General features: G+C 34.0%; 1 protein-coding gene and 1 long non-coding RNA gene across 7 annotated transcripts; both read left to right on the plus strand.

Moving 5' to 3' along the window:
* LOC110638154 (uncharacterized) lies at nucleotides 1-1,834 on the plus strand. Of its 3 annotated transcripts, XR_009149963.1 has the most exons (4): nucleotides 1-145; nucleotides 254-433; nucleotides 602-735; nucleotides 1,243-1,834. It is a non-coding gene; the product is annotated as an uncharacterized LOC110638154 (long non-coding RNA). The 3 variants fall into 3 exon arrangements; XR_009149962.1 differs by lacking the exon at nucleotides 1-145 and having other exon boundaries at nucleotides 203-433; XR_009149964.1 differs by lacking the exon at nucleotides 1-145 and having other exon boundaries at nucleotides 203-433; nucleotides 610-735.
* An 8,004-nt stretch (nucleotides 1,835-9,838) lies between these two features.
* Nucleotides 9,839-14,944, plus strand: LOC110638140 (squamosa promoter-binding-like protein 2). 4 transcript variants are annotated; one of them, XR_002491628.2, is made up of 7 exons: nucleotides 9,839-9,998; nucleotides 11,097-11,315; nucleotides 11,497-12,258; nucleotides 12,467-12,603; nucleotides 12,966-13,232; nucleotides 14,022-14,416; nucleotides 14,695-14,944. XR_002491628.2 is itself a non-coding variant. In XM_021788586.2 (5 exons), the coding sequence occupies exons 2-5, from the start codon at nucleotides 11,558-11,560 to the stop codon at nucleotides 14,360-14,362; spliced, it is 1,446 nt and encodes a 481-aa protein (XP_021644278.2). In that variant the 5' UTR covers nucleotides 10,395-11,315; nucleotides 11,497-11,557; the 3' UTR covers nucleotides 14,363-14,944. The 4 variants fall into 4 exon arrangements, 1 of the variants encoding a protein (XP_021644278.2); XR_002491627.2 differs by lacking the exon at nucleotides 9,839-9,998 and having other exon boundaries at nucleotides 10,397-11,315; XR_009149965.1 differs by lacking the exon at nucleotides 9,839-9,998 and having other exon boundaries at nucleotides 10,400-11,315; nucleotides 11,479-12,258.
* The last annotated feature ends 6,543 nt before the right edge of the window (nucleotides 14,945-21,487 follow it).

Here is a 21,487-nt window from a genome sequence, read left to right on the forward strand (position 1 = left end):
GGTCGTTCTACTCCCAAATTTTGCTGAATATGGCATTATAGCACTAGAAATAATGGCTGCTGGTGGAATTTATTCTGGTGCCAATCCTGCTGCACATGAATCTGAGATTAAGAAGCTGGTTCAGGCTGCCAATGCCAAGCTAATTGTAATCAATGATCTTAGCTATGGAAAGTTGATGAAATCAATATTATAACATTAATAAATGGGATTTTTTAATTTTCTTAATTGAATTACAGTTTTCCATATTCTGCAGGTGAGGGGTATAGAACTACCAGTGATTCTGCGAGGCGAAACGCGCATTGGAAGTGCCATGAATTGGAATGAACTGCTCGATGCAGCTGCCCTTGCAAGCGACAAATATGTCTATGAAGATGTCACCAGAGTGATCTATGCGCACTTCCATTCTCATTAGGCACCACAGGGATGTCGAAAGGTGTAATGCTAACTCATCGAAACATAGTAGCTAGCCTGTGCTCATGTCTCTTCAGTGTGGACCTGAAATGGTTGGTCAGGTCACCACACGGAGGCTAATTCCATTCTTTCATATATATATATATATATACCATAAAGTTCATGTCGAGATAAAAGTTTATATTGATAGTGATGCAGGCATTCAAGAATGACAGTAAATAACCGCGAAGCCTTATGGTTTCCCACAACCGTTTGACTTAACATAAGTAGTAGGAAGGCCTTGTCCAGATTTGATACATGGCCTGGCCAGGTAACCAGTATCAGGTGTGTCTGTTCTACTTATCTTAGACTTTGAAATAAGTCTTTTATTTATTAAGATCTTGGTTTAAATTTTGCTCTTTTATTAAGCGTCAATCTTTTTTCGAGTTATATTGGGATCAGATAAAAACATTTAATGACTTGAGGATGGAGTTTGTACAAAATCCAGATGATATACGGAGAATAACACTTCAAAATGTCATAAATTACATTTTCAGCTGGTGAATTTAAGAAGCAACCACCTTATGAAGTATCCGTATGTGTTTTTAACGTAAAATACTAGGTTTCAACTAATCATTAATAGCTTGTATTTGTAGGTAGTTTTATAATTAATTATAAACCATTACAACAACCTGCGAAGATTTATATCTATACCTATGATGCTTAGAGCCTTCTGCCTTTACAAGGCTGAACAGCGGCCTAACCCCAAAAGTTTCATAGGTTTTTACATATTATTTGTTTTAGCAAACTTTCTTGTTGAATTATCTAACGAATAATATCAATTTGGCACAGGTGGCTCCCGTAGAGATAGAAGCTATCCTAGTTGCTCATCATTCTGTTGAAGATGCAGCTAAGTATATTAACTAAGTAATTCAATATTTATTACCTACTGCAGACTGTATTCTTTTTGTCCCCTTTTTTTTTTTTTAATTTTTCTTTCTCCTCTATTGAATAAATTATACATTTGGGTAAAGGTTACCAATGTTATTTATGAGAGTTCAGGCTGCCAGATGAAGAGGCTGGGCAGATCCCAGCTGCTTGTGTTGTGATAAACCAAGAAGCCAAAGAAAACGAAGAAGATACCATAAACTATGTGGCCTCTAATGTTGCCCGTAATAAGAAATTAAGAGTTGTGCACTTTGTGGAGAGCATCCCAAAATAACATTCCGGAAAAATAATGAGAAGGCTTACTAAAAGATGCATGCAGACCGATCCAAAGCCAATGATCAAGTCACTGGTTCTCAAATGACACACTAATCGTTGTAAACACCATATTTTGGTTGACCCTCAAATGCGTAATTTGTGTAATTAATATACAATTTTCTTCTAAAGTTGTAATTTAGTTTCAAATACTTTCTTGAATGGATCTTCCATTTTAATGTTATCCGATCTCAACTAATTTCCTGACCACAGGTTATTTTCTCTGAACTGATAATAATTCAAGTTATCTCCCAGATAAATAACAAATTATTCGACCTCATGCATGCTCAAGTTAGGTTATTTTCCTATCTCTTCGTCTTTATTTTACCTGTTCAAATTGATATCCGATTTTTGGACCATCTTATTTTATATTCTATTGTTTTCCGATCTTGTTGTGTTCAAATACTTCAAAATTTCAAATTGCGGTTAGTTTTGTGATCAGGTATCTTGCTAGAATTGTTCAAACATTTCTTAATAAAGTTAATGTTTCATCCGATCTCTAAATAATTGTCTCGATCCTAATAAGTTATTTCAACTATGACCCGATCTCAAATCATTTTTCAAATCTTTACAATTTTACAAATCACTCTTCAAATGTTTCAAAGTTTCAATCGATATTCGGTCATAAGTTCATCTGATCTCATGTTCGTATGCAATGGTTTTCTGATTGATTGATAACCGATCTCAGGTTCTATGTTCAACTTTATTCAATCGATTAGAAGTTAATTCTATTCAGTACTCACGCAAACTTGGTTTGATATTTTTTGATCTTATCAAGAATTGATCATAAAAGAACTTAATTCATTTCAAAAGATGAAAAAGTATAAAGTCATTCAGCAGGAAGGTCTTCCCTAGACTGCTTTTCATGAACAATTTCAACATTCTCTCCCTCCTCCCTCTCTTGTTCCTCCTCCCTCTTTTGTTCCTCTTCACTCTCGACCTCAACACCTGGGGCAAGATTCTCCAATCAGGTAAAATCTTCTTTAGGGTAGCGCTTCACCAGCTCGGCTAGGAGATCGTTGTGGGCATTCACATAAGCATCAGCTTCCTTCACCAGAGCTTCGTCCTCCTTGGCCCTTATCTCTCTAGAGAATTGAGCCAGATCAGCAGCTCGGCAGGCCCGAGCGTCTTCAAGTTCCCTCTCCAGTTGAGCCGTTCTCTCCTCATAAGATCTCACCTGGCCCTTTTGGCCCTTTAAGTCAACGATCCAATCATTAGCAGCCAAAAGTTGGGTTTTTGCAGTCGCCGCATCCTGAACCGCCTTGAGGATCTCCCTCCTCAAGAGATTAGCCTTTTTCCTGATCATCTATTGGTTCGCGACCGCCTCCAAGCCCAAGCTCATAGTCTGGGTCAAAAGATCTTCGATGCTTTCCTGAGCCATCCGAGTCCGATCTTCGGGAAAACAGATCGATCGGTCAAAACATATCTCATCATTCTGTTGAAGATGCAGCTGTCGTACTGTAAGTATATTAACCAAGTAATACAATATATGTTACCTACTGCAGATTGTATTCTTTTTGTCCCTTTTTTTAATTTTTTTAATTTTTCTTTCTCCTCTATTGAATAAATTATACATTTGGGTATAGGCTATTAATGTTATTTATGAGAGCTCAGGCTGCCAGATGAAGAGGCTGAGGAGATCCCAGCTGCCTGTGTTGTGGTAAACCAAGAAGCCAAAGAAAACGAAGAAGATATCATAAACTATGCGGCCTCTAATGTTGCCCATTATAAGAAATTAAGAGTTGTGCACTCTGTGGGGAGCATCCCAAAATCACCTTCCGGAAAAATAATGAGAAGGCTTACTAAAAGATGCATGCAGACCAATCCAAAGCCAATGGTCAAGTCACTGGTTCTCAAATGACACACTAATTGTAATTAACTCTTGGGAGATTAATGTTTAATAATGATGTTTAATGACTTTTGTTTCAGTTAATTATAATCATCATCCCTTTTTCTCTTTATTTTTTTTTTCCCCACTTTTCCTGGTCAACACAATCATGCCTTGTGTTGTGCATGTCCTTTGAACTAGACCCCACCATGAAATGGTTCACAATCAGAATCGGATTAGTTTAAATAAGATTGAAACCGATTAAACTTGTTTTTTTATTCAAATTGTGAATAAATCATATTAAAATTGAATCAGAACCGTTTGATTTAGTTTTAAATCAAATCAAATTTTTTTAAAAAAAAATTAAAAAAAGAAAAAGAAAAAATTGAGACAGTTAAATTTGAACATGAACTTTCATCTTTTATTTTGAATTAAAAAATTCAAAATGAATCAAATCTTTTCAAGATTGATTCGAACTTAAAATCAGTCAGTTAATAACTGACCACTCCTTAATCTAAACCTGAACCAAAACTTCGAGAAATTCGAACCGGTTCAAGTTCACCCTTTTAGTAAAGCATCTGCTATCTACTTTGGACTTTGGTTGACAGTAGATAAAGTTTGGACTTCATCAATTGAGAGTACCGTTGAATAAGTTAACGCGTGAGTGTCAATTTTGGATTCATGGGAAACGGGAGAGGGACAAAAAGGCTGTCAGGGAGGGGCGGGAGATGGGAAGAAATTATTTGAGACACTTAATGCATATGAAATTAATGCATGTTTCGTATATAAAATTTGAATTTTTTTTTTAAATTCTACTATTATTAGAAATGACAAAATTTAATCCACTTCAACAGAAAATTTGTCTCTATCCATCTGAAATTATTAACATGAAGTAATAAAATTTATATTTTATTAATAAATGTTATATTTCTCATTAAAAAAAATACAGTTCAAATTAAATAATTTTAGGTATAAATAGTTTAAATTTTAAGATTAAAACTAATCTCAATTGATAAAATTAGAAATTTACCTAAAAAATTGAGAGTTTTTATTTTTAATTTATAATAAATTAAATTTAAATTAAAAATTTTGAGATATAAAGAATAATATTTCACATAATTATAAAAAAAAAAAATATAAAAACATTTGGGAAGGTGGATGTGATGTAAGAACTTCCACGTAGTGTACTATACCATAGCTTCTTAAAGGCCTATAGACAAAAGACCACAATGTGCCAGCATTAGATATTGACAGGTGGTCCTGTAAACCCGTGTAGGGATTTAGCTTTCTTTTTTTTTTTTTAATTTTACTTGATTAAAATTAAAATTTTATAATTTTATAGATGGTTTTAACATTATTAAAAGATTAAGCATAAATCCTTTAATAATTGTGATTAAGCCAAAGTCCTTTGACAATTTTTATTAGTTGTTTGTATCACAAAAATTGACTCAACAAAGAAACAAAAGCACAACATTGGTATTAATGTCATTCTCCAATAATAAAGGGTAGAGTATCTATCCTGATATGTAGTTGTTAAAGGTTTAGATCCTCTTTTACCCTTTTCACTCTCTCTTCCATTTAATAGAAAAAAAAAATTGCATATATTTTTTAGTACAAATAAGAGTTTGAATTCAAGTTTCAAAATAAAATTAGAATTTTTTCTATGATTCATTAAATGAATATCAAAAGATCATTTAATATAAATGAATTTTATAAAAATTGTGCTTAATCAAATAAGAAATGCTTTATTTTAATAAATTTTTATGTAATAATTGAGACTATAACCCTTAAAAAGATACTCATAAGTGAGTACCAGATTTATTGATTAATGCAGTCAAAATTAAGTAATAAATAAATGAGTTTAAACTACTCGCATAGTTTGGACATATGTTGTTGCTTGGTTCTCAATCTAATCAACTTCGAATAACTTAGGCAAGTCACGTCAACATAAAGTAGTTCTGAAAAATGCATCGTAAGTACAATTTTAGTGCTTATAGGACTTCAATGTATGTTGAAATTCAAGTTCTAACCTGTATAAGAGTTAAATCTGAATTATATATAAATGACTGACGGATATACTTATTCACTGTAAGTTTTCAATACTTACTTAAGTATTAAAAAAAAAATTTTAAATAATTATTTTATGTATATGTTATAATATGTTATTATATTAAATATTATAAAAATTAAATTGAAATTTTCTAAATTTTTAAAATTAGGCTTTAATTTTTCAAGATAATTAATTTTATCCATTTTTAAAAATTAATTTAAAGGTCACGTGATAAGTTTAAAAGTATATTTGGACTTCATAAATTTTTTTGAGTTTTCTGTAATTTTTTTTAAAATTTTTGAATCTCGTTTTGAGTCCAAAGACAGAGTAAAAATTAAATTTTGAGTCCTTTGAATCGAATTGACTGAATCAAACTAAATCGAATCATACCAGTTTTCTTTTTTTCCCCTCCTCCCTCTTCTCCCGTGCACACCACCTCCCTCTCTTCTTTTTCTTTTTTCTCTCTCTCCCCACCGCCGGCCGGCCACCCTCCCCTGCTCCCCCAGATCGACATCCCTCCAACCTGCATCCTTGCTGTTGGCCACCTTCCCTAGTGGTCAAAAAAATGCACCAAAAGGACCCCCTTGTGCAACGCACCATTTAAGCTTCCCATACTAAATCCGACCAATTTGGCCATCAATCGGATCGAGTTTAGTCCCCAACGTATTCTACTCTTTGAGAGCTTTCCAAAGACACCTAGAACACTAATTTTTATCGAGTAGCTTGTGCAAATCAAGCTCATAAAGCTTTAATCCATTTCAAGTTTAAGGCTAGATTTCTCCTAAACTGAGAACCCCACAGCAATTCCGAAACTACCAGTATGCTTCACTCGGCAAAAGCTTCGCAACGACATTAATTTCAAATTTTTTCGACACCGAAATTCGGATGGGTTCCACTTGCTTTGCAGTGTTTTTTTTTTTTAATCTTTAACAAGTCTGTTTAATTAAATAAAAATTATATTATAACTCCTGGTATTGTGAGCTTTGCATAGGTATTCTTGTTTTATGGAAATTCTATCAGTGCCCGAATCTGCATTGCCAGGCCGCACAAGCGAGCTGCCGGACTCGCTTCGGAAGTGGGTCAATATTATAGTCTTTTCTATTAATTTCAAATGCCCCGGACGCGTTTCAGGTGTTAAAATTTGCGTAGTCAAACCTAAACTCCAAATTGTCTCATTTACCTAATGCTGGGTTTAGGATAAAAATTCATAAAATATTCATTAGTAGCTAGAAAATTATAATTTCTTTTGCAATAGCTTAATAGCATTGTTAAGTACTGCGGGCCATGTTTATAGAATTTTTAGAGTTAGTTTTGATGGTTTTTGCAGAATATTAATTTTAAGCATTATAGCTGAATTATCTGATTGCTTGAGCTTTATCTGATTTGGTAGGCCCAGGAGGGGTTGTGTAATGTTATTGAAATGTGGACTTGAGACCTTGAGTTATAGAAGTATTGTTTGAGTTACTTTATAGGTTGGGTAGCTCTTAGGTACAGGAAAAATTATATTGGATTTTCGATATAAATTAGAATGTCCTTTGACTCTTTAAATTCTTATAAATTCATCAACATAATTGTTTAGGTGATCAGAGTCAATCTTCTTCCTCCGCCCAGTAGCCACAATAATTCCTGATTGACCAATGAGTACATATTGATTTTATTTATAATTTCAATGTTATTATATATATATATATATGGTTAATTACTAGGTACGTATTGTATTGCATATTTAATTGATGATATTGTTGTGGATGTCATCTTAAGGTGATTTAGAGCTGTGTGCTTGTGTCCCCGTACGTGTGGTATGTTTATGGATATGGGTAAGATGGGTAGTCGCAGCTGTAGCTTGACTTGCTGGGACCGATTCTTTTTATGGATAAGTCCAAGTGAGTATGGCTTTAAGTTAATCTCGCTAACCCCTGCATTTGGATTATTAAGAGAAAGTCTGGCTCGAGTTGATCTCGCTGGCAGATGTTATAATTAAGAGAGCTGTGTGCGCTCCAAATTATCTTTTGTGCGAATATTATTGAATTGTTTGAAAATATGTGTGTATGTTGCATTTTATATATAGGAATGCATTAGGTTTATATAATTATAGAAATTGTATTTAAAGTCAATATCTTACTCTATGAGTTGAACGCTTATTCCTATTCAACTATTTTTCCCTAGGTGACAGAAGGGCCCTTTGAAATTAACCTGCTTTGTTTTTTTGCAGGTTTACCAGAAGTAGTTTCATTGCGTTTTATTTCCTTATTTTATATTATAGAATTCCGCATGTACCAGTAGTGTATTAGACTTTTATAAAATTATAATAACTTATTCAGCTGGATGTTATAAGATTTATTATGTGACTGTGCTTGTATGGGAGAACTGAGCTCTCATTGGATTATATTTATTTGTTTGAGAATTGTAAGGGTGAGCTGAGCTCCTCATATTTGGATCTATCGTGCTTACAGATCAGATGAGCTAAAAATTTTCTGTTAGACAGTTCAATTTATGTTAGACTCTGTCCATTTATTTTCTTGAAATTAAACTATAATTGTGGATCTTATAGTTGGGTTAGGAATAGTTAAGCTTACTACGAATTTTGGGTGTCTTATGCTGACCTAAGTTCTAGTGTCGATTCAGTTCAGAATACTAAAATCATTTTTAAGAATTCAAGTTTGAACTTTTAACTAAATTCAAAGCAACTAGTGCTAATAAATTATACAATTTTAGGGCTTGTTTGAGATTAAATTTAAAATATATTTTTAAAAAAATAAAATATTTTTTATATGCATTTAAAAAGGAAAATTAAAAAATTGATTAAATTTTTATAATTAAAAATATAAAATTTAAATTAAAAAATAATTTTTAATAATCTCTCACTTCCTTTGGAATTAACAAATTTTCTAGTAAAAGAATCTTGATTAGCCAAGCATGAAATTTTTACAAGATTATTTCATTAATTAACGAGGTGCCAACTTCAATCCACATAGGAATGGTATTTTATATGACCAACTTGATCATAAACAATAATTAATTTTATAATATTAAAATTTGTTCAAAATGGCATGACCCATCTCCTAAATATATATATATATATAGAGGCTGTGAATATTTTTTGTTGAGTTCGATCACATCTTAGGTTGATTTGATATGATATTAAATTATTAATTAATTCTCATCAACTCCCACCTTCTTTTTCTTGATATCATAATGTCAACTGGCCCAAGTTGTCGCCTAATGGAATCTTTTCTTCCCTTCTGATCCATATATTTTATATTTTTTCATTTCAATTTAAGTATATAAAATTATTTTTATTTTATATATATTTTTTTAAATATAAACTCATTAAATTTAATTTAATATAATAATTAAAAAATATATTATTTACTTAAAAGACTTAAATTTGAAATTTTAGCATATAAATTTTATTAATACTTTTATTTCATTTTTTAATTTCTAAAATTCTATTAATATGATTATCATTAAAATGGTTATTGTGAAATTTGATTTATTATACAATTTATAATTAAAAATTTTATTTTTTTTATAAAATTAAAAATTATGCTTAATAATATATTACGGGTTTTGCCGATGCTTCTGGTTCTGGTCTAGGTCTATTCATAAGTCCCACCATACCCGTCTTTGTTTTTTAAAAGCACCTTTGTTTTTTTCAAAGAGAATGAACATACAGAAATTTAAAATCACGATGACTGTGTATCAAATAGTCAAACTTGTACCACATGCTAATATAAAATTTTAAATTTAATATTAGTTCATTTATTGACAAATAATTTTTTTTATAAAATATAAATTAAAAAATGTTACACATTAAATTTATAATAAAATACATTTTTAATTATAATAATTTACTTTTACAATAAAAAAGAAATTAATTATTAATCATTTTTAAAGAAAAAAAAATAAAATTCATATGACCAACTTAAACTCTTCTCAAATTAACATGTATTACATAATTAGAGTTTTTTTGGGAAAAAAAAGTAGCAGATTTGGTACATGTGATGAAAAATAGAGGTGATCTTATCTTGGATTTTACAACGGATATTCAAAAAACACTTTGTTTTTTTGCACAACAACCAATCAACCCAAAACCAAGAAAATTCTTTTTTTTTTTTTAATTTTTTTTAGATATTTTAATTTTTTTTTTAATTTTCTTCTGCCTCTCGTGTTAAGCAAGACATGCAGTCAACGTAAAGGCTGAGTCGACTTAACTCGAATCAACTCAGTCCAGAGCATACATAACTACCCTCCTTGCTCTTCCCCATTCATTCTGCGCCACTGACAATGATGACGCTTTTAAACCGTCCAAAAAAAGCCAACTGGGTACTTGTACCTCCACTTCACTTTCTTTTCTGACTAATTTCCATTATCAAAATATAATATAAATCACGGAAAAATTCCATCTTTATCAGATTCCATCTCCTCTTCCACCTAATCAATCGCCTTCTTTGCTCTTTTAGCTGACAGGTAGTGTTTTTTCCCCTCATTTTTTGAGATTTTTTACTGTTCAGTTTGATAATTATGATAAGGGATCGAAAGAGGCAGAAGGAGCTTTTTTTGGGTTGCTAAATTTGGTGAAACTTCAGGTTTTTTGTGGTTGAGATTGAAACACCATTTTCTGAATAGTTCCATTAAGTAGAAATGTTGAATGCTTGCTTTCTTTCTGGACTGTGGAAAAGATGCTTTTCTTTTTTTCTTTTCTTATCTTTGTTTCTGTTCCAATTTAATTTTCCTCGGGAAAGTGGAAGCTGAAAAAACTGCGTCGTTTCATATCCAATGATATTCCTCTGCAGAAAAACCATAAATAGTAGGGGACCCAAGGCTAGCACAGTAGCTTGTTTGTTCTGGTCCTTTTTCTTGTTTCTTTTTTCCCCGTAAATGGGTAAAAAACTAGCAAGATAATAACTGGGTTGTTGTCTTTTATTGGTAGATTTGGTCAGCTTGTTGATTGGCTATTGATTTTTTATTTTCTTATCAAGTTTTTAGAAGGTGGTCGTTGGAGAAAGCGATTAATTATTGATCTATTTTGGGTTTTCTTCTTTTTTCTTTCTTCTCTCTGGAACAGATTTGTTTAATAATGATGAATGGGTATGAGTCTTATTCAGGGCCCTACTTCTCTGATTTAGCCCAAACATATTCAATGTGAATAATTGCACTTGAAGGTTTCATAGTACGGATCCCACTTTGATGGTAAAAGGTTAAACATTTCCTCTACCCACAATTAGTTCTTGTTGCATATAACTGGAGGAGAGAGAGATGGTTGTTAGATGAGTTTCATAAATAACGGTAAAAATTCTTGTAGGAATTTGCCATAACTACTATCAAGTAGAAGTGTTGCAAGAATTGGGGAACAGTTTTATTCTGATTAAAAGGGGAGATTTGCATTTTTTATTGATATGAATGGTGGTGAACATGTTAGGTAGCAAGTTATGAGAGGAAGGGAAGTTTCTGTTTCAATATGTTTAGGTTCTGGGAATAACTGGATTGAAAATCTGTTACTTTAATTGGTTTTGGTTGGATGTACCTATTAAAGGAGATTGAGATGGAGGTTATTTTTTGCTACAGAGTTTGCTGGGTTGGAAATCTAGTTTCTTTCTGCAGATGCTGATTTCTTGCAGTTAAAAGTTCTGTCTGGTACTCTGGTTGAATCCTTGGAGTCGTTCAGTTTGGTGAATTTGAGCACTTCATCGGCTGGGACTGTTTCTGCAATATCTGTAACAGACAGATCGGACTCTATTCTTTTACGGGCGACTAAATCTTGGCTCTGCTAATTCAGTTAAACAGGTATGACTGACCCCTTTTGATTCAGTAAGCTCTTTTTCTGGGTTTTTAGGTCATATGCAGTATGCAATACTTTTGTACTTTTCTAGAATTTTTATTCTGTTTGATTTTTCCTTGATTAATTTTGCAGTTCTATTCCTGCTTTATTGACAAGCTATAATCGTAGATGTCCTAATTTTTGCAGGATCTGGCATCTGGTTGCTTTTGCGTTAAATAAAAGCGACTGTAATTGGTGAAGTTATTCTATGAGTTCTCTCTCACTGATGGAGTGGAATACAAAACCCCCCATACAGTGGGACTGGGAGAACCTTATAATGTTTAATGCAACAAGTGAACATCCTAAGAAGTTAAGATTGCCCGAGTGGGAGATTGATGGAGAGACAGGAATTGATTCTGGGTCTTTATACTCTTCCGGGAGTGGAAGTGGTAGTGGTGGTGGTTCTGGTTCTGATTTGGGACTTGCTTCCTTATCGAAGAGCTCAAAGTCAGCTTCCACAAATTCGTCATCAATTGGGGAAGTGAAAACATCCAAATTTACTTTGGAGGCCTCTGAAGCTATTCCAGGAGATTCCAGCAATAAGGAAGTCCTTATAAATGCAAAGCCAACTGGTATTTCTTCTACTCTTGAGGCTTCAGTTGGCTCAGGTGAGCCTCTGCTAGGCTTGAAGCTAGGTAAACGGACATACTTTGAAGATGTTTGTGCAGGGAGTAATGCTAAAGCTTCATCATTTTCTGTGACTCCTGGATCTTCTGTTTCTCCTTCAAAGAGATCCAAGTCCAGTGGTCAGGCTTCACCTGCCCCACGTTGTCAAGTAGAAGGCTGTAACCTTGATCTCTCATCAGCTAAAGATTATCATCGGAAACATAGAGTTTGTGAAAGTCATTCAAAATCCCCAAAGGTCACTGTAGCTGGTGTGGAACGCAGGTTTTGCCAGCAGTGTAGCAGGTAAGGCTTCTGATAAAATTAGTAAATGATTGAATGTTGAAGATAATGAGATCTCAGATTGTCCATTTTACTGCTTGTTCTGTCTCTTGTCAATTAATTATGGTAATTTGTGTGAATTATAGCATTTCCCTCATTTGTTACTAGTAATAATTCCTACCTCATTTGATCAATTGAGATGATGATGATTTCTTGGTCATTGGTGTCAAAGATTCCATGGTCTGTCAGAGTTTGATGAAAAGAAGAGAAGCTGCCGCAGGCGTCTTTCTGATCACAATGCAAGACGTCGAAAACCACAGCCAGAATCAGTCCAATTGACTCCTGCAAGACTGTCTTCTTCATTATATGGTACTGGTTTTGAATTCAGAGTTTGATGACTTTTTGGTCTGTAATAAGAACAGGCTATCGATATTGACATGTGTTTTAATAAGTTTCATGAATTTTGCATATACTCTGAAATGAAGCTCTATGAATTTTAAGGTAGATTTGTCCCTTTGCCTTAACAAAGACATTCACTACTAATTTCTAGTTTAAACAGAATCTTTTGTTATTGTGATTCCTACTTGCTATTAATGTCGTTAGTGCAAACAATGTTAGTGCAAACAATTTATCTGAAGGTGAGAATTGCTAGGTCTGAAACACTGTGGAAGCTTATGCATACCCATTTGTGCAGTTTGACTTGACAGCTTGATCTGTGTTTGCCTGTGCAGATGAGAGGCAACAGATGAGTCTTGTTTGGAACAGGGCCCCACTTGTTTATTCCAGGCCTAATGAAAATTTGACATGGGAAGGCACATCCAGCTCAAAGTTCACGATAACAAAAGAATATGTAACAAAACCTGCAAAAGGAGGTATTGATGGGCAGCTGCATTTGCCTGGTAATGATCTGAGAACTTCCATTCCCATGCATCCTCATGATTCCAAGAGCTTGTTGCCATCCAAATCCAAGGTCATAACAGCTGAGGTTCTCAACCAAGGTTTGTTCTATGTTTTAGGAAATAAGCTTTACGATTACATCATTAAAATTTGAACTGTTGATGATGTGTTCAAGTTTTATACCTTTATGAGTGAGTGCTTAGCAAGATTTTCCACATAACATCTACAGCCCATTATGCTCTAGTAACCACTATTTAAGGAAGCGAATGTCTAAAGATATAACAAGAGCATGTTCTCTTTTGAAAGACCCAAACACAATGACAACTGACTTATTTGATTCACCAGTTTAAGTCCATGCTTACTGATGTTATATCAAGCATGCACTTTGGTCAACTCCTTTTGTCTGCTTAAATTACCAGAAGGTGGTTTCACATGTTGCTTAAAGAGTAATTTTATGAGCTTCAGGTTACTCTTTCAATTTGTTCAACAGAAAAGATAATGGTCTCACAAGTTCAGAATTTTAATAGAGACTTGATATGGACTTATAACCTACATGATAATGTGATAAGTTCTTTGATTGTGAATTTGGAGTAAAACTAAAGGCTAAGGTTGTCAGTTTTTGAATGGAAGCAATTAAGGATTTTACCATATGTCGAGATGAAATAATATGGGTGAGCTTTGGCATAATAATATGGCTATATGATTACACAATTAAATATAACTGAAGTATGATTTTGAAATTTGAAGACGTCAGGCTTTGTGAAAGAGAACAAATGCGGTGAATCCTAGCGCATAATGATAGGCATTTTTGTGCTTGGCCTTTCCTTTTTGTCTGCAGTGTTGCGTGTCTTGCTAAATTGATGTTTCAGATAGATAACTGAACTTTGCAGGTTTAGAAGAATCAATTATCTCACCTAATGTGGATGCGACACAGGATCTTCATCGTGCTCTCTCTCTTCTGTCAACTAACTCATGGGGTTCGTGTGAGCAAAAATCCATTTCACATGAGCAGTCTGCACGCACCAGTCACACAGGCATGCCTCAGTCCATGCTGCATGTTATGCCTCAAAGCGTGCCACTTGCCTCGTCTGATCATTGGAGGACTGAGCAGTCTACTGACTCTCGGGTGCATACCTTGACTACAAACAATTATAACAGCAATTACAATCAAGAGTTCCAGCTGTTAAGAACCCCATATGATAGTGACTTCTACTCTAGTCAGTTGAACTGACTGCTTGAAATTCAATCATCATTTTCAACTTGATAAGTTCACTTGCCAAGGAAGGTCTGTATCTGGTTCAACATCTATCTCAGTCATGAATATTTTCTTGGCTTCATGCTTCACAAATTTTAACATACAGTATTTGATAATTGCTTTGCAAAAGTGGACTGCAGTTGTGGAAGGAGAAGTTATTAGTAATTATTACGGAGGGGTATAAATTTTTGGTTGATGCATTGTTAATAGTTCTCTGTTAACCAATAAACCATGATGAAATTTTTGTCACGCTGCAAAAAGTACTCGCTCCCTGTCATGTTCTGATTAGTTTTTGTTGTTTTCTCCAGGATCTGGGCTGTCATGACTTATGCTGTCAGATTTCAGATCATGGAGATAAAAGTTCCAGGATGCTGGTTTCTCCTAAATTATCATTGAGATTGCAATCTCAAACTTAACATTAATTTCATGTTATTGTAACTGGTAGGATATAAATTACTTCAGGCAGTGTTTTAGAACAACTTGTGAAAGTCACATCAGATGGGATTGAAACTTTTGATCGTCTCTTTTCTACCAGTGAAATGAATGAAAATTGGCGTATCTCCTCTTTGTTTTGCAATTAATCTTTAAAATGTTGGAAATACGTAGTGCGTGATTCCTGTCATGATGATCTCATAGTACCACTCATAGTTGGTGCAACACACAAGCATGATAAACTTTAGAATTTGGGTGTAGTTTGCAGGTATATTTGCATTAGACTGGTTCCATAATGATAAAATGAACTTCTTGTGTCCAAAATATTATGCATATAATTTTTTTTAAAATTGATGATCAGAGTATTCTCGATCAGCTTTCATGCATCAAGATTAAGTTTCTTCCATATTTCTCTACATTAACCTGATGCATCCGGAGTAAATAATGTTATAGTGCTCAGTAGAATCAAACCCTGATCTAAGAAAGAAAACTCCCCACCGTTACCAACTTACTAATCTTGGAGTTATTATGATGCATGTTATGAATTGAATAGCTGTTGATTCAGAAATGTGGTTGTTTTTTTTTTTTGGAGAAAGAGATGTGCTTGTTTACGGAGATAAAGTGCAAGGAGAGTACAGGTCTCTCTCTGCCAGCTCCATTGTATGGCGACTGGAGAATGATCCCAAGATTAGACGACTTTAGCAGCTGAGTTATTGCGTAGCATGTGGATGATTCTATCTAATAATTAGGATTTATCCATTGGTTTTATTTTAATTTTTTATTTAGATATCAGCCAAACAAGTCATAAAATGGTACAGGCAAGTTTTATCTGAAGGATTAGTAGTGTTCTCTCTTGTTGAGGGGAACTTGTCCAGTTTTAGTCTACTTTCCCCGAGTGTCATCCTTCAGCTTTACTTTTCTACGCCTCCTATCAGAAGCAAATACTCCGATCCCCTTTGCTTTTGTCTCTCCTTTCCTCTCTTAAATGAACCTTTGATTCTTCTGCTATCACCAATGGTTATGGATCTGCCTCAATCTCCAATAAATGAGCTGTGTACGAAGACAAACCAGCCTTCTTCGTCTGATATCACTCTGGAATTAAATTCGGATGACAATGCCGTAGAAACGCTGTCCAACCTTATTTTCGCAGGGAAACTTGTTCCATCAAAAATATTTCCAGCTTCTCATGTCAAAAATATTCTAAAAAATGTGTGGAATCTAGCCTTTGATTTCCAAGTGAAATCTCTTCCGGAAGTGAAGAATACTTTTCTTTTTTCTTTTGCACATGAAAGGGACAAGAGGAGAGTGATGGGTGGTATTCCTTGGTCAATTTCGAATCAGCTCCTTATCCTCAAAAATTGGTCCTCGACCCCGAAGGTGGAGGACATGGAGTTCTCCTCCTGCCCTTTCTAGATTCAGGTACAAGAGTTATCTCTTATGCTCTGTTTGGATGGGGTGAGGGAAGAGTAAATAGGGATAAGGAGGAGTAAGAGTAAGTAGGGATAAGGAGGAGTAAGTAACTATTATACCCCTATTTGGGAGGAGTGAATTAGTAATTGATAAGAGTAAGTAAGTGTAAAGCTTACCCTCTCTTACTCTTCAAATCTCAATTTTTCTTACAACTCAAATTGGGATCGGGATATAAGCAGGGACAGGTGAGAACTGAAAATTACTTTTTTTTTTTTATTTTTCTATTGTATCCTTAAGTTTTTATTAAAAATTCAATTATACCCATTAAAAATAAACCTAACGTACCACTACAAATAAATGTTTTCTCTTTTAAGTGGCCATACATAGTTTCTCTGCTTTCAATCATTTGTTTTTAAATAGTTTGTTATAATTATTATATTTCAATTATCATTTTTTTTATTTATTCTTCCAATAGTTTGCTTTAATTATTATACTTCAATTATCATTTTTTTTCTAAATAATTTATTTTTTATTCAATCTTTATTAGGTTTGTGCATTATTGTTTTGATTTATTAATTTTATGATTTATTTATAATGGATCATTATTATTTATAAATTTAAAATTTATCATAATGAATTTACCATTTAATAATTTATCTAATAAAAAATAATATTTTTATACTTCTAATAATTATTTATCCTTCTTTCACATCTTTTCAAACATAAAAAATATATATATTACATTTCCTTATCTTTTCATTAATTCATCTCTTTCCAAATATGAGATTTTTTTTACTGTAACCCTCTTCACCATTCCTCTTCCTTACCCTCTCTTGTTCTTCCATTAATTACTCATCCCTCACCTCATCCAAACATAGCCTTAATCAAAAGACTAAAACCAATGCAATTCAAATTAGCAAGATGTTCAAGGGTCTGTTGGAAATTGATTTCGAATCAAATTTTGATGTGTCCGTTGGGAGTTGCCTAAGGATGAAGGTTGAAGTGGATGTCACTTGGCCTCTCTGGGAAGGTTTCACAAATAAGAAAGCACATGGCAAACTGGAAAGAGTCAGGATTCGATATGAATGATTACCTGAGTTTTGTCATGTATGTGGGTTATTGGGCCATCAAATCCAGAGTTGCCTGAATATTTCAAAGGTTCTGGGACCGGAGAACAGGGGAAAAAGACAGGAATATGGGCATTGGCTGCAAGTTGAAATATTTTCATCTAAGAAATAGTACCAAAATTCAGATCAACCACCAAACCAGTCCTCAAGTGCTCAATCGTCATAGTTCAAGCGCCACAATTATCAGGTACACCTCAAAACCCAGATATCCAAGTTTCTTCTTTTCACCTAACAGTAGAACCTAACCATTCTAGCCCACAAAAACACACAATCCAAGACCACACTCTTGAAACTTCTGTCAAAAGGAAGCTTCCTGCCATCACCTTCCTTAGAACCCTCGGAACATACAAGTCCCTTCGTTATTGTCAGATCTGGTGCCAAAAACCACTTCACCACTCCATCATGAAACCAATAGCAAGTCAACATCCACCCATGTAATAGAAGCTAGTCATCATGAGACATCGTCTCTAAAACAAAAGCACTATCCACTGTCCCTAGAATCCTCAAAGAAAGCTAACGCTCTGTTTGGGTAGGGGTGAGGGAAGGGTAAATAAGGATAAAGAGGGGTAAGTAATGATTATACTCATGTTTGGAAAGAGGTGAGTTAGTAAAAGATAAGGGTAAGTAAGAGTAAAGTTTACCCTCCCTTACCTCTCAAATCCCAATTTTTTTACACTCCAAATCAGGGTGTAAGCAGGGAGAGATGAGAGCTGAAAATTACTTTATTTTTTATTTTTTCTATTGTATCCTTAATTTTTTATTAAAAATTTAATTATATCAATTAAAAATAAATTTAGCGTATCACTATAAATAAATATTTTTTCTCTCAAATGGCCATACATAGTTTCTCTGCTTTCAATCATTTGTTTTTAAATAGTTTGCTATAATTATTATACTTTAATTATCATTTTTTTATTTGTTCTTTCAATGGTTTGCTTCAATTATTATTTTTTTTCTAAATAATTCATTTTTTATTCAATCTTTGTTAGATTTGTGCATTATTATTTTGATTTATTAATTTTATGATTTATTTATAGTGGACATTATTATTTGTAAATTTAATATTTATCATAATGAGTTTACCATTTAATAAATTATCTAATAAAAAATGGTATTTTTATACTTCTAATAATTATTTATTATTTTTTCACTTCTTTCCAAACATGAAGAATATACATTACATTTTCTTATTTTTCCATTAATTCACTTCTTTCCAAACACGAGATTTTTTTTATTGTAACCCTCTTCACTAGGGGTGAGCAATCGGTTCAAACCGAATCGAACCGAACCGAATTAAATTATCAAAACCGAACCGCCAATTTTAGAAACCGAACCGAACCGAAATTAGTGAACAACCGAATCAAATTTGATTTTTGATTGATTTTTTAATTTAGACTTGATTTTCAAGTTATTTGGTCTAATTTTAACTTTGGTTTGAACTTAATAACCATTAATCAATGAAATTAAATAATTAATATATATAAAATTAAATATAATTCATAAATTTTCCATAAAAATAAATTAATTCAAAAATCGATTCGGTTCGATTTAGTTCGATTTGACTATATAAATCACTATAAATTTTTATAAATTAAAGATTAACTTCTCAGCCCTACTCTTCACCCTTCCCTTTCTTTACTCTCCCTTATCCTTTCATTAATTACCCTTCTCTCACTCCATCCGAATAAAGCCTAAGGAATTAGAAGTCCCAAAATCTTTACAATCAGACCCTTGGCCCAACATACCCACTATGTCCTCTTTTTCATCCCTATCATGAACCCATACACATCCCAGAAGCTAGCCCTATCCTGGCACTGCAAAGTATCCAAGCCTGTTACTTTAATCCAGTCCACCCCCCAAACCCTTCCCCTAAAGCAAAAATAGTCCATCCCCTGGACCCAAACTTGAAAGGGAAGGACTGGTATGAGGAAAACTCGAATCAAACAACTTGCTCGAAGGTGTATGAGGCAAATGCAGGTGGGGGAAGAACTAACAAGCCATGATCTATCACAGGAAAATGATGATGTGGAGGTAGAATTGAATTCTTTACAATTATCTGAGGCTTCGGTGGCTGGCCTAAAGCCATTAGGAAAGCCATGAATATCATTTGCTGGAATTGTCAAGGGACCGGGCAACCCTTGACAATGAATGCTCTGAGGGAGCTGATCTATTCAAATAAACCCGGGATTGTGTTGCAATGCTTATTTTACGTTGAACCAGAAGGTCTATCTGGAGGCTTGGCTTGTGGTGGCATGCAGATACCTCAGTTCAGATCCTCCACTAGTCTAAACAGTGGATTGACACTCTGATTGATAATCCAAGCCCTTGGCATGCTACGTTTGTTTATGGTGATCCGATGATAAATGGTAGAATAGCTTTTTCAAATGACTTGGGGATGCTGGATTTAAAGAATGGTGAACCATGGTGTATTTTGGGGGATTTTAATATATGCAATTCAGCTGTTGATAAAAAGGGAAGAAGGAGAATTAATGGCCGGATTGCCCAAGCCTATCATGAGTTCCTTTTTGATAAGGAACTTTCTGAGCTCTCTTTTAAGGGAGACCTCTTTACTTGGACTAACAACCAACAAAGGAGAGCTAATGTTATGGAAAGATTAGATAAAGTGATTGTTAATGAGGAATGGCGTTTTCTATATCCTCATAGTCAACTTATCCATAAGAAGTTTGGTGCTTCTGACCATAAGCCTTTGGTTCTCATCCTCTGTGCTAAATTCAAGCATCCTATGCATAATTTTAAATATGATGTGAGATGGTCTTCTTCCACAGAATGTACTGAGATAGTTAAGGAAGTTTGGCTATCCTTTCCTCTAGATGTGGGTTTTAATGGATAGACTTCAAAGATGTAAAATGGTGGTATCCGCTTGGGGCAGAAGGAGATTTGGCATTTCTCAAAGGCATATCAAAGAGTTATCGAGCCATTTAGATTCTCTTATGTCTTCAGCTATGATCCAAGACAATCAAGCAGAGATTGAAGATACTAAAAGGCAACTTAAATTACATTGAAAATTGGAAGAATAGTATTGGTTTCAGAAATCTCGGATCAATTGGTTAGCTTATGGAGATAAGAACTCCAGATTTTTTCATGCTGCCACCAACCACAGAAGGCAAAGGAACCAAATTATGTCCATTCGCAATAGTAGAGGAAGTGAAATAAGTGATGCTCAGGCCATTCTTTAAGAAGCAGGGGTTTTCTATAAAAATCTCTTTTCAGAAAGTCAAGTCAGAAATTCGAATTCGGTTCTCTAGTGTATCCCAAATTTGTTATCCCATGAGGTCAATGAGGTGCTTTGTGCTCCAATTGCAGAGGAGGAAATTAAGGTTGTTGTTTTCAATTTGGGGGCATATAAAGCCCCGGGACCACATGGCTTCCAAGGAATTTTTTATCAACAACATTGGGAGGTGGTAAAAGGGACTATTATCAGCCAGGTCCAGGATTTTTGGAACTCTGGTTTTCTTCCTACCAAGCTGAATTCCACTAATATTGTGCTTATCCCAAAAGGCAAGAATCCTCTCTCTTTTGCCGATTATAGACCCATCCGCTTGTGCAACTTTGCTTACAAAATAATTTCAAAGCTGTTAGCATCAAGATTGAAGCCTTGGCTTAGCGGTATCGTTTCCTCCCTTCAAGTTGCCTTTGTGCTGAATAGGAGCATCCAAGACAACATAATAATGGCGTATGAAGTTTTCAATGGTATTAAGAAAATGAGGAGAGGGAATGAAGGAATTATGGCTATTAAACTTGACATTCACAAGGCATATGATTGCGTGATTTAGAGTTTCTTGTTTGCTGTCATGAAGAAGTTGGGTTTCTGTGAAAGGTGGATCAACTGGATTGCTCAATTTATAACATCTGTTGGATACTCAGTAATAATCAATGGAACCAGCACTGAATTTTTCTACCCAACCAGAGGCTTAAGGCAAGGTGATGCAATCTCACCATATTTATTTTTATTAATATCTGATGTGTTATCCAGATTACTTGAGTAGGCCCAAAGAAGACAACCAATCCAGGGATATAGAATTAACAGACACTGCCCCATCTTATCTCACCTCCTTTTTGCTGATGATATCATTTTATTTCGTATAGCTTCAATGGAAGAGGCAAATCAGAT

Source organism: Hevea brasiliensis, chromosome 7, assembly GCF_030052815.1.
Source record: "Hevea brasiliensis isolate MT/VB/25A 57/8 chromosome 7, ASM3005281v1, whole genome shotgun sequence".
In the NCBI taxonomy this organism is placed as follows: Eukaryota; Viridiplantae; Streptophyta; class Magnoliopsida; order Malpighiales; family Euphorbiaceae; genus Hevea; species Hevea brasiliensis.